This window comes from Hypanus sabinus, chromosome 19 (genome assembly GCF_030144855.1).
Source record: "Hypanus sabinus isolate sHypSab1 chromosome 19, sHypSab1.hap1, whole genome shotgun sequence".
NCBI lineage: Eukaryota > Metazoa > Chordata > Chondrichthyes > Myliobatiformes > Dasyatidae > Hypanus > Hypanus sabinus.
Genome location: NC_082724.1, coordinates 1,721,067 through 1,737,398, shown reverse-complemented (window position 1 = coordinate 1,737,398; position 16,332 = coordinate 1,721,067). Strand labels below are relative to the sequence as shown.

Below are 16,332 nucleotides of genomic sequence, written 5' to 3'. Positions count from 1 at the left end.
GTATCTGTACATAAGGAAACTCTGACAGGAAATAGTGACTCTTGGAAAGAGAAACTTCTAGGTAGCAGCGCGGGCAGATGAAAACACAATAGAGTGAGTGTGTCAGTGTAGGTGGGAGTTGTGGAGTGTCAGTGTAAAGTGACAGTGAATGGGGGAGGATGAAGAGGGTGGTGAGGGACTGGAGAGGAGAGTGTCAGTGTTAGGTATGAGATGTGGAGTGTAAGTGTAAAGTACCTATGAATGGGGGGGGGAGCCATTTTTCCTTATACACTGGATTCTGGTTAATTAGGCAATTAGTTAATTGTGGCAGCCACTTATTTTGGACAACACTTAAAGAACAAAAACCTAATCAGAAAAATAGTTGGGATTCCCGTTATTTATTTGGAACACCGTGCCACATAATTGAGGCAGGAAACTATTGTGAACAGTTTCTAACTAGCGTCAATAGTGTGCATTTGTGTGGCCATTAGTCGCTAAACCATGCTCAGAGCAAACAGTTTCTAAGCATTGTCAATTGCAAGTGCTTGTGTTCAAAAATCAGCAATTTTTGTCACTGATGGTTAGCGAGAAAGAAGCAGTACGACAATTCAGAACTGATTTCCTCACTGTTTTCAAGCATTCAGGCTTGGAGATACTAGAGTCGGCTGGGAGTGAAAGTGAAACAATTTCACTACTTCATGTTAGGAGCTATGAAGAATTTGAAGGTATTAATAATCATCTTGAATGTTACAATAAAAATAAAGATTTGGAGGATGCAATAATTGAAAGCATTGTGTGAAGGCAGACATTATCTGCACTAGGTGTTCATTTACAGTCAGTCAAAAGAACACGGCAGAGTACGCTGGATGAATTCCTCCAGTAATTGCTAGGGACTGTTGTAGTTTCCTAGTACTGTAGTGGTATTGATAGTGTTCATATTTGTTCTGTATTTCACTTAAATACATAAATTGTTACTCCAATTGTCTTTTTTATACCTTTATAACTATTTCCATGAAGCTTTGGCTTTTCAGGGTAGCCAGTTGAGCCAAAGTGTACTGGTCCTGATGTGTCCCAATTAACAAGAACCCAGTGTATATACATGAAATTGCCAGCGTGACATCAGCACAAGCTTCATTTTAATTTCTAACTTTGTTTCTGTGCCTCATGCATGTGCTCACATTCCATTGGCATTGGGACAACTTCATTCAATTGCAGCTTTCTTTGCTTTTCTTCTTTACTAATTAAGTTTTAAAAGTATACAGTGCCTTTACAATGTATTCACCACCACACCCTTCCCCTTAGAAGTTTTCATGCTTTCTTGTTTTGCAACATTGAATCACAGTGAATTTAATTAAGATTTTTTGACTGATCAACAGAAAAAGACTCTGTCAAAGTGAAAACATCTCTACAAAGTGATCAAAATTAATTACAAATATAAAACACAAAATAATTGATTTTACTTTATCGTCACCAAACAATTGATACTAGAGCGTACAGTCATCACAGTGATCATTTGTTTCTGCGCTTTGCGTTCCCTGAAGTACAAATCAAAATAAATATAATTTAAAATTTTAAATTATAAATCATAATTAGAAAATAGAAAAGGGAAAGTAAGGTAGTGCAAGTCAGGTCCAGATATTTTGAAGGTATGGCCCAGATCCGGGTCAGGATCTGTTGAGCAGTCTTATCTTATTGTATTAGTATTCACCCCCTTTAACATGACACACCAAATCATCACTGGTGCAGCCGATTGGTTTTAGAAGTCACATAATTAGTGAAACGGAGATCACCTGTGTGCAGTCAGGGTTGATTGCAGTAGAAATACACCTGTGTCTGGAAGGTCCCACTGCTGGCGAGTCAGTATCCCGGCAAAATCTACACCACAAGGACAAAGAACACTCCAAGCAACTCCACAAAAAGGTTATTGAAAAGAACGAGATGGATACAAGAAAATTTCCAAGTCACTGAATATCCCTTGGAGTACAGTTAAATCAATCATCAAGAAATGGAAAGAATATGGCACAGTTGTAAATTTGCCTAGAGCAGGCCGTCCTCAAACACTGAGTGACTGTGCAAGAAGGGGACCAGTGAGGGAGGCCACCAAGATACCCGTGACAACTCTGGAGGAATTACAAGCTTCAGTGGCTGAGATGGGAGAGACTGTGCATACAACAACTGTTGCCCAGATGCTTCACCAGTCACAGTTTTATGGGAAAGTGGCAAAGAGAATTCCACTGTTTTAAAAAAATACTCACATGAAATCTTGGCTAGAGTTTGCCAGAAAGCATTTGGGAGACTGTGAAGTCAGTTGAAAGAAGTTTCTATGGTCTGATGAAACCAAAATTGAGCTTTTTGGCCATCAGAATAAACACAATGTTTGGTGTAAGCCAAACACTGCACATCATCAAAAACACACCATCCCTACCTTGAAACATGGTGGCTGCAGCAGGCCCTGGAAGGCTTGTAAAGGTAGAGGGTAAAATGAATGCAGTAAAATACAGATAAATCCTGGAGGAAAACCTGATCTAGTCTAGTGAACTGTGACTTGGGAGAAGACTTGATTTCCAGCAAGACAATGACCCCAAGCATAAAGCCAAAGCTACACAGGAATGGCTTAAAAAAAAAACAACAAAGTTAATGTCCTGGAATGGCCAAGTCAGAGTCTAGACCTCAATCCAATTGAGAATCTATGGCTGGTCACTCACAATCCCCATGCAATCTGACAACATGAGTAGTTTTGTAAAGAAGAATGGGTGACAATTGCAGTGTTCAGATGTGCAAAGCTGATACAGACCTATTCCACACCGTCTCAAGGCTGTAATCGCTGCCAGAAGTGGCCTGGTCGAGGGAAGTGCCTGGTGTGAAAAGTGCTAGTCTTTGGCTCGAGAGTCTTCGGCGAGGAGACTACGCCAGGCACAATTGCAGAGGGTGAAGACATGACCGCTAAGCTGATTCAGTGTGCTACGTGCATGATGTGGGAGGTCAGGGACACTGATGGTGCCCCCGGCTGCTACAGCTGTGGAAAGTGTTCCAGATTCAGCTTCTGAGGGAACATATTGCGGCACTGAAGAAAGAACTGGATGACCTCTGGTTTATCCACGAAAACGAGGGTTTTCTGGACAGGACCTCCAGTGAGGTCGTTACACTGAGGATACCGGAAGAGAGAAAGGGGACGAAGATGAGGAAGGAAAGGATGCTTGAAGTACAGGAGACCCCAGGGGATGTACCTCTCGTAAACAGGTTCACCTTCTTGGAAGCTGTCAGGACAGAAGATACTGCCAGTCTGAGAGGCGGACAGGTCTGCGAGCCCAAAATTGGTGCAGAAGCAGAGCCGAGGAGTCAGACATCAGAAAGAGCCGTGGTAGTAGGGGACTCCATAGTAAGAGGTACGGAAAGGGGTTTCTGCGGCAACAGGCGAGATTTAAGGATGGTGTGTTGCCTCCCTGGTGCTCGGATCCAGGACATCACGGACCAATTGCAGGGAATCCTCAAGGGTGAAGGTGAACAGCCGGAAGTGGTAGTGCATGTTGGCACAAATGACATCAGGAAGAAGAGGAAGGACATTCTGCAACGGGACTTCAGAGAACTCGGAAGAAGGCTAAAAAGCAGGACTTCCAGGGTGGTTATCTCTGGTTTGCTTCCAGTTCCTCGTGCTGGAGATGGCAGGAACAGGGAGATAATGGATCTGAATGTGTGGCTGAGGAACTGGTGCAGGAAGCAAGGATTTACATTCTTGGACCTCTGGGATCTGTTTTGGGGTAGGGATGAATTGTACAAAAGGGACGGGTTGCACCTTAATAGGCGGGGGACCAGCATTCTGGCAGACAGGTTTGCCACTGCAACATGGATGTGTTTAAACTAAGTAGTGGGGGGGAGGGGATGAACTGGAAATATAAGGATGGAGTTAAAGGGAAAGTGAAAATAAGAAAAGTTAAAAAGGACAACAGAATCAATGGAGTAGAAAGCTCAAGAAGAGATCATACAGTATGGCCAAGTGAAATAGGAATTGATATGAAAGGAAAGGGGAGTACCGAATTAAAAGTATTATATATGAATGCACGAAGTATAAGGAATAAAGTAGATGAGCTTGAGGCTCAGTTGGAAATTGGCAAGTATGATGTTGTGGGAATAACTGAGACATGGCTTCAAGCGGACAGGGCCTGGGGAATGAATATTCAAGAATATACATCTTATCGAAAGGACAGACTGACTGGCAGAGGGGTTGGGGTGGCTCTGTTGGTGAGGAATGATATTCAGTCCCTTGCGAGGGGGGACATAGAATCTGGGGGTGTAGAGTCAGTATGGATAGAACTGAGAAATTCTTAACGGGTAGAAACACCCTAATGGGAGTTATCTACAGGCCCCCAAACAGCAGTCTGGATGTAGGGTGTAAGTTGAATGAAGAGTTAAAATTGGCATGTCGCAAAAGTAATGATACAGTTGTCATGGGAGATTTCAACATGCAGGTAGACTGGGAGAATCAGAATGGTACTGGACCCCAAGAAAGGGAGTTTGTGGAGTGCCTCTGAGATGGATTCTTAGAACAGCTTGTACTGAAGCCTACCAGGGAGAAGGCAATTCTAGATTTAGTGTTGTGCAATGAACTGGATTTGATCAGGGACCTCGAGGTAAAGGAATCATTAAGAGGTAGTGACCATAATATGATATGTTTTAACCTACAATTTGAGAAGGAGAAGGGAAAATCGGATGTGTCAGTTTAACAGTTGAACAAAGGGAACTATGGAGCTATGAGGGAGGAGCTGGCCAAAGCTCAATGGAACAATACAATAGCAGGGAAGACAGTGGAACAAAAATGGCAGGTATTTCTGGGAATTATGCAGAAGGTGCAGGATCGGTTCATTCCAAAGAGGAAGAAAGATCCTAAGGGGAGTAAGGGGCGGCCATGGCTGACGAGGGAAGTAAAGGGCGGTATAAAAATAAAAGAGAAGTATAACATAGTAAAGATGAGCGGGAAACCGGAGGACTGGGAAGCTTTTAAAGAGCAACAGAAGATAACAAAAAAGGCAATACGCCAAGAAAAAATGAGGTACAAAGGTAAACTAGCCAAGAATATAAAGGAGGATAGTAAAAGCTTCTTTAGGTATGTGAATAGCAAAAAAAATAGTTAAGACCAAAATTGGGTCATTGAAGACAGAAATGGGTGAATTTATTATGGGGAACAAGGAAATGGCAGATGAGTTGAACAGGTACTTTGGATCTGCCTTCACTAGGGAAGACACAAACAATCTCCCAGATGTAATAGTGGCCAAAGGAACTAGGGTAAAGGATGAACTGAAGGAAATTTATATTAGACAAGAAATGGTGTTGGATAGACTGTTGAGTCTGAAGGCTGATAAGTCCCCAGGACCTGATGGTCTGCATCCCAGGGTACTTAAAGAGGTGGCTCTAGAAATCGTGGATGCATTGGTAATCATTTTCCAATGTTCTATAGATTCAGGAACAGTTCCTGCTGATTGGAGGGTGGCTAATGTTGTCCCACTTTTCAAGAAAGGAGGGAGAGAGAAAACAGGGAATTATAGACCGGTTAGCCTGACATCAGTGGTGGGAAAGATGCTGGAGTCAATTATAAAAGAGGAAATTATGACACATTTGGATAGCAGTAGAAGGATCAGTCCAGTTCAGCATGGATTTATGAAGGGAAAATCATGCTTGACTAATCTTCTGGAGTTTTTTGAGGATGTAACTATGAAAATGGACAACAGAGAGCCAGTGGATGTAGTGTACCTGGACTTCCAGAAAGCTTTTGATAAAGTCCCACATAGGAGATTGGTGGGCAAAATTAGGGCACATGGTATTGGGGGCAGAGTACTGACATGGATTGAAAATTGGCTGGCTAACATGAAACAAAGAGTAGTGATTAACGGGTCCCTTTCGGAATGGCAGGCTGTGACCAGTGGGGTACTGCAAGGTTCGGTGCTGGGTCTGCAGCTGTTTACAATATACATTAATGATTTAGATGAAGGGATTAAAAGTAACATTAGCAAATTTGCTGATGACTCAAAGCTGGGTGGCAGTGTGAAATGTCAGGAGGATGTTATGAGAATGCAAGGTGACTTGGACAGGTTGGGTGATTGGGCAAATGTATGGTAGATGCTGTTTAATGTGGATAAATGTGAGGTTATCCACTTTGGTGGCAAGAACAGGAAGGCAGATTACTATCTAAATGGAGTCAAGTTAGGAAAAGGGGAAGTACAACAAGACCTAGGTCAGGGGTCGGCAACCTGCGGCTCCGGAGCTGCAGGCGCCTCTCTCATCTCTGTGCTGCGGGCGACTCTTTCATCTCTGTGCTGCGGCTCCCCGTGGTTTGTTAGTTTTTGAAATGTAATTCGAAATTTGAAGATTAATTTGATCTTGTACAATCTAAAAACGTTGTGGAGACCCCATTTCCTGACACATTCGAACCGGCTCACAATTAGCCACCGTTCCGGCTAAGGGAGATAGCCTACGGGGGTTTGTGAGTGCGTGTCTTTTGGAGCATCCGGGCCCACGGGGACGGGTTGAGGGAGGCTTTAAAGCAAGGCTGTTTAGTTCGAATAAAGTTACCTTTGACTGCAGTGGCTTTATTTTAGCGCTGCGTGTAGCACACCGTGTTTTTTATCGCTATTAATATACATCACCACTGCCAATGCCTGACACCCGGTAGTGCGCGCTTTCTTTTAATTCTTTGATCCAAGGTAGGCTAACTATGGAGTAACCTTCAACCCAACGTCTTTTTTTCGGAGTTCAAAATGTAATTTCATTTTCTCTGCAGGAGTTCATCAATTTCATAAATGCAACACATTATAGTTTGTTTATACATAGCATAAAGGCAAAAAAAAACCGTTGTATGCAGTGTTATTTCATTTTAAATGTCAAACGGGTTTTGTGGCTCCCAGTGTTTTCTTTTCTGTGGGAAATGGGTCCATATTGGCTCTTTCAGTGGTAAACGTTGCCGACCCCTGACCTAGGTGTTCTTGTACATCAGTCAATGAAAGCAAGCATGCAGGTACAGCAGGCAGTGAAGAAAGCTAATGGCATGCTGGCTTTTATAATGAGGAATTGAGTATAGGAGTAAAGAAGTCCTTCTGCAGCTGTACAGGGCCCTGGTGAGACCCCACCTGGAGTATTGTGTGCAGTTTTGGTCTCCAAATTTGAGGAAGGACATTCTTGCTATTGAGGGAGTGCAGCGTAGGTTCACAAGGTTAATTCCCGGAATGGCGGGACTGTCATATGTTGAAAGATTGGAGCGACTGGGCTTGCATACACTGGAATTTAGAAGGATGAGAGGGGATCTGATTGAAACATGTAAGATTATTAAGGGATTGGACACACTGGAGGCAGGAAGCATGTTCCCGCTGATGGGTGAGTCCAGAACTAGAGGCCGCAGTTTAAGAATAAGGGGTAGACCATTTAGAACAGAGATGCGGAAAAACTTTTTTACCCAGAGAGTGGTGGATATGTGGAATGCTCTGCCTCAGAAGGCAATGGAGGCCAAGTCTCTGAATGCATTCAAGAGAGAGTTAAATAGAGCTCTTATAGACAGCGGGGTCAAGGGATATGGGGAGAGGGCAGGAACGGGGTACGATTGTGTATGATCAGCCATGATCACAGTGAATGGTGGTGCTGGCTAGAAGGGCTGAATGGCCTACTCCTGCTCCTACTGTAAAAAAAAGTGGATCTTCTTAATACTGACTTGAAGGTGGTGAATACTTATGCAATCAATTATTTTGTATTTAATGATTGCAGTAAATTCAGACCAATTTGTAGAAACTTGTTTTCACTTTGGCATGAAAGTCTTTTCTGTTGATCATTGTCAAAAAAAAGCCAAAATAAATCCACTATAATTCAATGCTGTAAAACAATAAATTATAGAAACTTCCCAAGGTGGTGAATACTTTCTATAGGCACTATATCATCTTAACCACTGATAATAAATAAGATTTTAAAATAAAACATAAGTGTAGAATTAGTCTACTCTGCCATTCCATCACGGTTTATATATTATCCCTCTCAACCCCATTCTTCTGTCCTCTCACTGGAATCTTTGACGCCTCGAGGGAGGGAGGAAGTGAATGGGCAGGTGTAGCATTTCACTTCCTTGCAGGGATATGTGCCAAGAGGGATATTAGTGAGGAGGGATGAATGGACAGGAGGATCATGTAGGACGTTAAATGTACTTATGGAGAGCGGAGAGTGGGGAGGAAGTAAAGATGTACTTGGTGGTAGGATTCCTTTGGGATGGTGGTAGTTGGGGAGAATGGCGGATGTGTTGGATGTGGAGGCTCATAGGGTTGTAGGTAAGGACAGGAGGAACTCTACCACTGTTGAGGTGACCAGAAGATGCGGTGAATGCAGATGTCTGGGAAATGGAGGAGATGTAGGTGAGGGCATCATCAATGGTGGAGGAAGGAAATCCCCATTCTTTGAAGAAAGAGAGACTAATCCTTAAAGAAGGAAAGGAAACTTGCATTTCAGAACAGGTGCGGTGGAGACAAAGGAACTGAGAAAAGGGAAGAACATTTTTACAAGAAAGATGGTGGGAAGACGTATAGTCAAGATAGCCTTGAAAATTAGTAGGTTTATAAAATATATCGGTTGACAGTGTATTTCTGGAGATGGAGACCGATGATTAGAAATGGGCCAAGTGAATTTAAAGGCAGGGTAGAAATTTGCCTCCTCCCTCGCCTTTACTCAGGGCCTCAAACAGACCTTCACCTGCGAATCTAATGGAGTTGTCTAATATATCTGATTCTCCCAATGTTAATGCCACTGCCTCTACATTGGTGAGACTTGATATGAACTGGAGAATCGCTTGTTGAACACTTCCGCTCCATCTGCCAAAAGCAGAATTTCTCCGTGGCCAACTATTTAAATTCCTCTTCCCATTCTGACATGTCAGTCCATGGACTCCTCTTTTGTCCCAATGAATCACCTCTTGGGTTAGAAGAGCAACATCTCATATTCTAACCTGATGGCATGAACATCAATTTCTCCTCCTGGTAATTTTTCCCCCACCCCTTCCTGCATCTTTCATGTCCCTCCGACTTCCCTTGCTCCCAAGCTCTACTGTCCTTTCCTATGAGATTCTTTCTTCTCCAGCCCTCTACCTTTCCCACCCACCTGGCTTCACTGATCACCTTCTGGCTTGTCATCCTTCCCTTCCCCCCACCTTTTTATTCCTACAATTTCCCCCTTCCTCTCCTTGGCCTGAAATGTTCACTGTTCATTCATTTCCATGGATGCTGCCTGACCTGAGTTTCTCCAGCATTTTGTGTGTGATGGTCTGAATTTTGAGCATCTGCAGAATCTCGTGTTTGTTTTCTATTTGTCTCCATGGGTAAGGGGTTAAGGCACAAAGGGTCTGCAGAGTGTTGGCAAACTGGAACCCAGTTGTCTTGGTGATAGGAAGCAGAGAGTGGTGGATGGATTTTCAGACTAGAAGGCTGTGGCCAGTGCTGTTCCACAGCGACTGGAACTGGAAGCTTTGATTCTAACAGGTATAAACGATGGAAGAAAAACATAGGGGTCTGATTAGTACATTTGCAGACAACATAAAGGTTGGTTTTGATGTCCAATGCAAAGATAGTTGTCTAAGGATACAGCACATACAAATCATCTGGAAAAACTGTAAGGAATGGTGGTTTATGATGTTTAATCCAGACAAGAATCAGGCCATGCACTTCGAGTTATTAAATACCAATGGGACCTATAGATCATATGTACTGTATATATCTTGGAGAGATCTTGGGTTGCAAATTTACAGATTCCTGAAAATGGATGCAGGTGGATAAGGTTGTGAAAATGCAATTTGACGTGCTTAGCGTCATGTTTTAGTTGCATAGAATGCTGGTATGGCTGCACCGAGTATCATGCCCAGTTGTGGTCACCACCCTACCAGATATGGAAATACTTGGAAGATGACAGCAGATTCACCAAAATGTTACCTGGAGTGAAGAGACTGGGTTTCTTCTCTCTGAAAATTGGAGCTGAGGGATGACCTTGTGAAGGTTTATAAAATGAGTTGTATAGATGGTTAGAGTTATAAGACATGGGAGCAGAATTAGGCCATTCAGGAATACCACAGCCCCATATAGCTGCCTTGCCATATCCTTTGATTCCCCGACGAATGAGAAAACTATCAACTTCTGGATTAAATATATCCACAGACTTGGCCTTCACTACAGTCTGCTGCAGAGAATTCCACAGATTCACTATTCTGGCTAGTAGGATTCTTCCTTACTTCTGTTCTAAATGGTCACTCCTCAAGTTTAAGGCTCAAGTTAAACATCCTCTCTACTCCCACCTCACGCATTCTTCTAAATTCCAGTGAGTACAGGCTCAAAGCTGCCAAATGCTCCTCATAAACAAGAGAGAATCTAGATGCTGGATATCCAAGCAACACACGCAAAATGCTGGAGGAGCTCAGCAGGCAAGGCTGCATCTAATGAAAAGAGTACAGTCCACCCCTTCATTCCCAGAATTATTGGTGTGAACCTCCTCTGGATTCTCTCCAATGACAGCACATCCCTTCTGAGATATGGGGACCAAAACTGTTGACAATACTTCCAAGTGTGGCCTGACTAGTGTCTTATAAAGGCTCAGCATTATCTCCTTGCTTTTATATTCTGTTCCCCTTGAGATAAATGCCAACATCACATTTGCCTTCTTTACCACAGACTCAGCCTGTAAAATAACTTTCTGGGAGTCCTGCACGAGGACTGCCAAGTCCTTCTACATCTCTGATACTTGAATCTTCTCTCCATTTAGATAATAGTCTGCACTATTGTTCCTTTTACCAAAATGCTTTATCATATATTTCCCAACACTATTCCATTCTGTCACTTTTTTGCACATTCTTCCAATTTGTCTAATCCTGCTGCAATTGCATTGCTTCCTTCAGCGTTACTTGCCCCTCCACTTATCTTAGTATCATCCACAAACTTTGCCACAAAGTCATCAATTCCATCACCTAAATTACTGTCAAACAGTGTGAAAAGTAGCAGTCCCTATACTGTCCCCAAGGAACACCACTAGTCACTGACAGCCAACCAGAAAAGGCCCCTTTTATTCTCACTTGCTGCCTCCTGCCTGTCAGCCATTCCTCTGTTCATGCCAATATCTTCCTGTAACACCATAAGATTTTATCTTGTTAAGCAGCCTCGTGTGTGGTACCTTATCAAATACCTTCTGAAAATCCAAGTAAGTGACATCCATTACCTCTCTTTTATCCACCCTACTTGTTACTTCCTCAAAGAACTCTTAACAGATTTGTGAATGGTTTCCTTAATAGAAACCATGCTGACTTTGACTTATTTTATCATTAGTCTCCAACACTTTCCTGACCACTGAGGTTAGGCTAACTTGCCTATAATTTTCTTTATTTTGCCTTCCTCTCTTCTTAAAGAGTGGAGTGACATTTGCAGTCCTTTGGGACCACGCTAGAATCAAGTGATTCTTGAAAATCGTGAGCAATGCTTCAGTTATGTCTTCAGCAACCTCTCTCAAGACTCTGGGATGTAGTCCATCTGGTCCAGGTGACTTATTCACCTTAAGACCTTTCCCTTTGTAATAGCAACAGCACTCACTCCTGCTCACTGACACTCACAGACCTCTGCACCCTGCTGGGTCTTCCATAGAGAAGACAAATGCAAAGTACCCAATAAGTTAATCTATTTTTTTGTTCCCCATTACTACCTCAGCAGCATCATTTTCCAGTGGTCCAATATCAACTCTCACCTCTCTTTCACTCTTTATATAACTAAAAAATTTTTAGTATCCTGCTTTATATTATTGGCTAGTTTGCCCTCTTATTTCATCTTTATAGCTTTTTTTAGTTGCATTTTGTTGGATTTTAAAAGCTTCCCACTCACTTTAGTTACTTTATATACCCTTTCCTTGACTTTAATGCATTCTTTAACTTCCCATGTAGGCCAAGGTTGCCTGCACCTGCCATTTGAGAACAACTTCTATGGGATATATCTATTCTGCACCTTGTGAACTATTCCCAGAAACTTAAGCCATCTCTGCTGTGCTGTTGTCCCCACCAGTGTCCTCTAATCCATCTGGGCAAGTTCCTCTCTTGTGATTCCCTTTATTCCATTCCCATACCGATACGTCTGACTTGTGCTTTTGCCTCTCAAATTGCAGTATGAATTCAATCACATTATGATTGCTGCCTCCTAAGTGTTCCTTTATGAATAGTTCCTGAATCAGGTCTAGGTTTTTACACAACATCCAATCTAAGATGACCTTTCCTCGAGTGAGTTCAAGCACAATCTGCTATCTGCTCTTTTAAAAAAAAGATCTTGTAAGAATTCAACAGATTCCCTCTCTTGCGATCCGACACCAACCTGATTTTCTCAATCTCCTTGCATATTGAATACCCCATTACAGTTGTGTCATTACCCTTATTACATGCCTTTTCCAGCTCCTTTTGCAATCTTAACCCTACATCTTGGCTGCTATTTGGAGGCCTATAAATGATTCCCATAATGATGTTTTTTACTCTTGCATTTTCATAATTACACCTACAAAGATTCAATATTCTCTGACCCTCTGTCACCTCTTTCTAAAGATGTTCCATCTCTTACCAATAGAGCCACGCCACTGCCTATGCTTTCCTGCCTGTTCTTGTGATACAAGTTGTATCATTTGATGTTAAGCTCCCAGCTACGGCCACCTTTCAGTTATGACTCAGTGATGCCTACAACATCATACCAACCAATCTCTAATTGCACTTCAAATTCGTCCACCATATTCCAAATTATGCATGCATTTAAATGCAGTACCTTCAGTCCTGTGTTCTTCACCCTTTTGAATTTTGCCTCTGTGGTACAATTTAACTCTTTGCGCTGTCTGTATTTGTACCCAATCATTGCCTTGTCCTTCCTTACATTCAGGTTACACCCATCATCTACTTGTAAACTCTGCTGGCTTATCCTCAGCTCTATCGTCCTAGTTCCCATCCCTCTACCATATTAGATTAAACCACTCTCAACGGCTTTAGTAAAGCTGCCCACAAGAATATTGGACCCCTCAGATTCGTGCAATCCATCAAGGTCCCACCTGCCCTAGAAGAGGTCCCAATGATCTAGAAATCTGAATCCCTGCCCCCTGCTCCAATTCTTCAGGCATGCATTTACCTGCCACCTCATTCTGTTCCTATCCTCACTTCCGCGTGGCACAGGCAGTAATCCCGCAATTACTACCCTCGAGGTCCTATTTCTCAGCTTCCCTCCTAACTCCCTGTATTCTGTTTTCAAGACCTCCCTTTTTCTACCTAATTCGTTGGTACCAATATGTACCACAACTTCTGGCTGCTCACCCTCCTTTCACAGGATATTGTGGACACGTTCAGAAACATTGCAGGCCCTTGCACCTGGAAGACAAACTACCATCCAAGTTTCCTTTTTGTGTCCACAAAATCACCTATCTGTCCCCTTGACTATAGCATCCCCTACTACTGCTGCCATGCTGCCATCCTCTTCATTCCCCTACTGTTCTGAGCTACAGGACCAGACTCAGTGCTAGAGGTACAGCAGCTGTTGTTTCCCCCAGTAAGGTGTTCTTCTCTTCTCCCCCCCCACCCCCCCCCCACAAAGATGACTCAAAATAGTGTACTTGTTGTTGAGGGGAATGCCACAGGGGTGCACTCCACTGTCGATCTCCCTTCCCTCGCCTGACAATCACCCATTTATATGTCTTTTGTAGCCTTGGGGTGACTACCTCCCTGTAGCTCCTGACCGTCACTGCTTCACTTTCCCTAATAATCTGAAGGTCATCAAGCTGAAGCTCCATTCCCTAACATGGTCTGGAGAGCTGTAAACTTAACCTGAGAGGAGATTTGAATACGTTTTCCTTGAGGGTGGTGAATTTCTGGAACAAGCTGTCAAAGGAGGTGGAAGCAGATATAATTGCAACATATACAAGGCATTTGGACAATAGGTAGGAAAGGCATTGATGGAACTGGACTAATGCTGGCAGATTGGATGAGCATATACAGGGCAAGGTGAGCAGTGTCTATGAATGTGAGAAGAGTAAAATGACACTGGTGCTGTCTGGTAGCTACAGACAGGGTTTTTATGGTAAGTAACACTGGTGTTTTCTGGTAACTACAGACAGGGTTTTATGGTAGGTAACACTGGTGTTTTCTGGTAGGTACAGACGATTTTATGATAAGTAACACTGGTGTTTTCTGGTAGCTACAGACAGGGTTTTATGGTAGGTAACACTGGTGTTTTCTGGTAGCTACAGACAGGGTTTTACGGTAGGTAACACTGGTGTTTTCTGGTAGGTATGGACTCAGTGGTAGGTACAGATTAGTGGGCCAAAAGCCATTTTCATACTATGTGACTGACTGATTCGTGCTGTTTAGTTTAAACTGACTGCATTTGTCTATGAATGATGCACACAGTTTTGAGGAAGATGGTTGGGTTGGTTTTCTGGAAGCATGAGGTCAATTGAGCCAATCTGGCTGCATTCAGATTATGATGCTCTGCCAGTGAATTCTCCCAAGATACTAATGCTTATCTTCTCTTCTCTTTGCACAAGTTGGAAGTGACCGAGAAGGAGAAACTGCTTGCTGAGAGCCATGATATCAACGCTACATCAGCTCGATTATTCTGTGAAAGTGTGGCACAGCCTTCAGGTGTAAATGTTCCCGTGAATCCAATAGTAGGTGACACTGGGACAAAGGCTCAGGAATCTGTTGGAAACTGTCCTGAGGTTGCTGATGTAACTGTTGAAAGGACAGTGACATGGAGTGATTCTGTAAATGAGAATTCTGACACATCTGTTGGAAGCCAAATGGACCCTATCAAACAACTGACTGAAGGGCAGGTCCCATTAGAAAGGCCTAGTGAGGACACCACATCGCCGTCTCACTCATCTATGGAGAGCACCAACCAGATGAAGGAAAGTCTTTCTGAGGAAAAAGTTGAAGGTGATCACCTTTTGTATCTTTTTAAAATTTAATACTGTTTAGAGGTTGGAGATGCTATAAATGAACTTCTGTTTTTTGGTTTGCTGCTTTGCTTTGTACCTCTGTTAAGGCATTGGACTTCTGAATGAGAGAATTTGTATGGTGTAAAAGCTGTCTAGTTATAATTATATTGGGCCTTGGTGAGAACATGCCAGGAGTTTTACCCTATCTAAGAAGAGCTGCTTGCCACAGAGGGAGTGCATGACATTTGTTCCCTCGTGAAACTCTCTTCTTCCAAACAGAGTCTCTCAGTATTTTTAAGGTAAGGTAGATTGTTTCTTGTTAAGCAAAGGGATGAAGGGTTATGAGAGGCAGGTGGCTGTGAAGAGTTCCTGTCTGCCTCCAGTTGAGGCTGAACTTGTCTTAAATGACAGAGCTGGCTCAAGAAGCTGAGTAACCTCCTGCTGCTTGTTTATATGCTTGTATATTATATTTAATTCCATTGGATGTAGTTATTTTCATCTTAATGCTTCTCATGTGAGAGAGTTCCATGTTCTTTCTTTTCATTATTTAATCTGGATAAGGAATTTAAAGAGGTGTGGGGTAGTGGTTAGTGTGGAACTTTGCAGTACCACCTGTAAGATGAGAGTTTGACTCATGTCACTGTCTAAGGAGATCGTACACTCTCCCAGTCAGCCCGTAGGTTTCCTCCCACATTCTAAAGATGTACAGGTTACGGCTGTGTTGGTGCTAGAAATGTGGCAATACTTGTGAATTGCCCAACATAATCTTCACTGATTTGATTTGATGCAAAATGACGACTTTCACTGTGCATGTGACAAATAGAGCTCATCTTTAAATCTATTATCTTTCCTCAAGCTAATAGTAACAGTTTTGTAGTTAACTTGAAGATTTGTTTTCTCCCAAGTGGACCCATCTTCCCAATGTCTCCTTTCCCAGACCACTTCATATGCGTTCTATCTGATCAGCTCTCCTGCTAGTAATCTTTGCAGCTTATTCTATGATGCTGTATGCCCAGTTCGATATTATCCAGCAGCAATATGTTAGTTCTGTTCACCAGGAGATTGATCAATGCTGAAGGGCAACCATGGGTTTTTTCTTGGCACACACTCCAACTGGAGCATCTTGGTTGGTGCTCAGACAGATTCAGAACCTTTGTACTGTCTTCATTCGTATCTTCTGAAGCCATGAGTTATTTTGGCCCATCAGGTCCATACCAGCTTATAGAGTAATCCTATTGCTTGAAATTTTTTTACCCCCCCCCCCCCAATCCATTCCTCTACCACTCATCAAAAACTTAGTGAAGGATTAGCCTGCCATCTTGCACATATTTACCTTGTAGGAGGGAACTGGAGTACTGGGCAAGCTGACATGATTACAGGAAGGACTAACAAGTTTCATACAGTACAGAT

General features: G+C 42.8%; 1 protein-coding gene across 6 annotated transcripts in view; it reads left to right on the top strand.

The window, feature by feature from the left end:
- Nucleotides 1-16,332, top strand: part of usp19 (ubiquitin specific peptidase 19) — a 217,995-nt gene that overhangs the window by 75,573 nt on the left and 126,090 nt on the right. For all 6 annotated transcript variants that reach the window (XM_059943872.1, XM_059943873.1, XM_059943870.1 and 3 more), the window contains one exon: nt 14,530-14,920. In XM_059943872.1, coding sequence (XP_059799855.1) covers nt 14,530-14,920 — 391 coding nt within the window. The remainder of the gene's footprint in view (nt 1-14,529; nt 14,921-16,332) is intronic.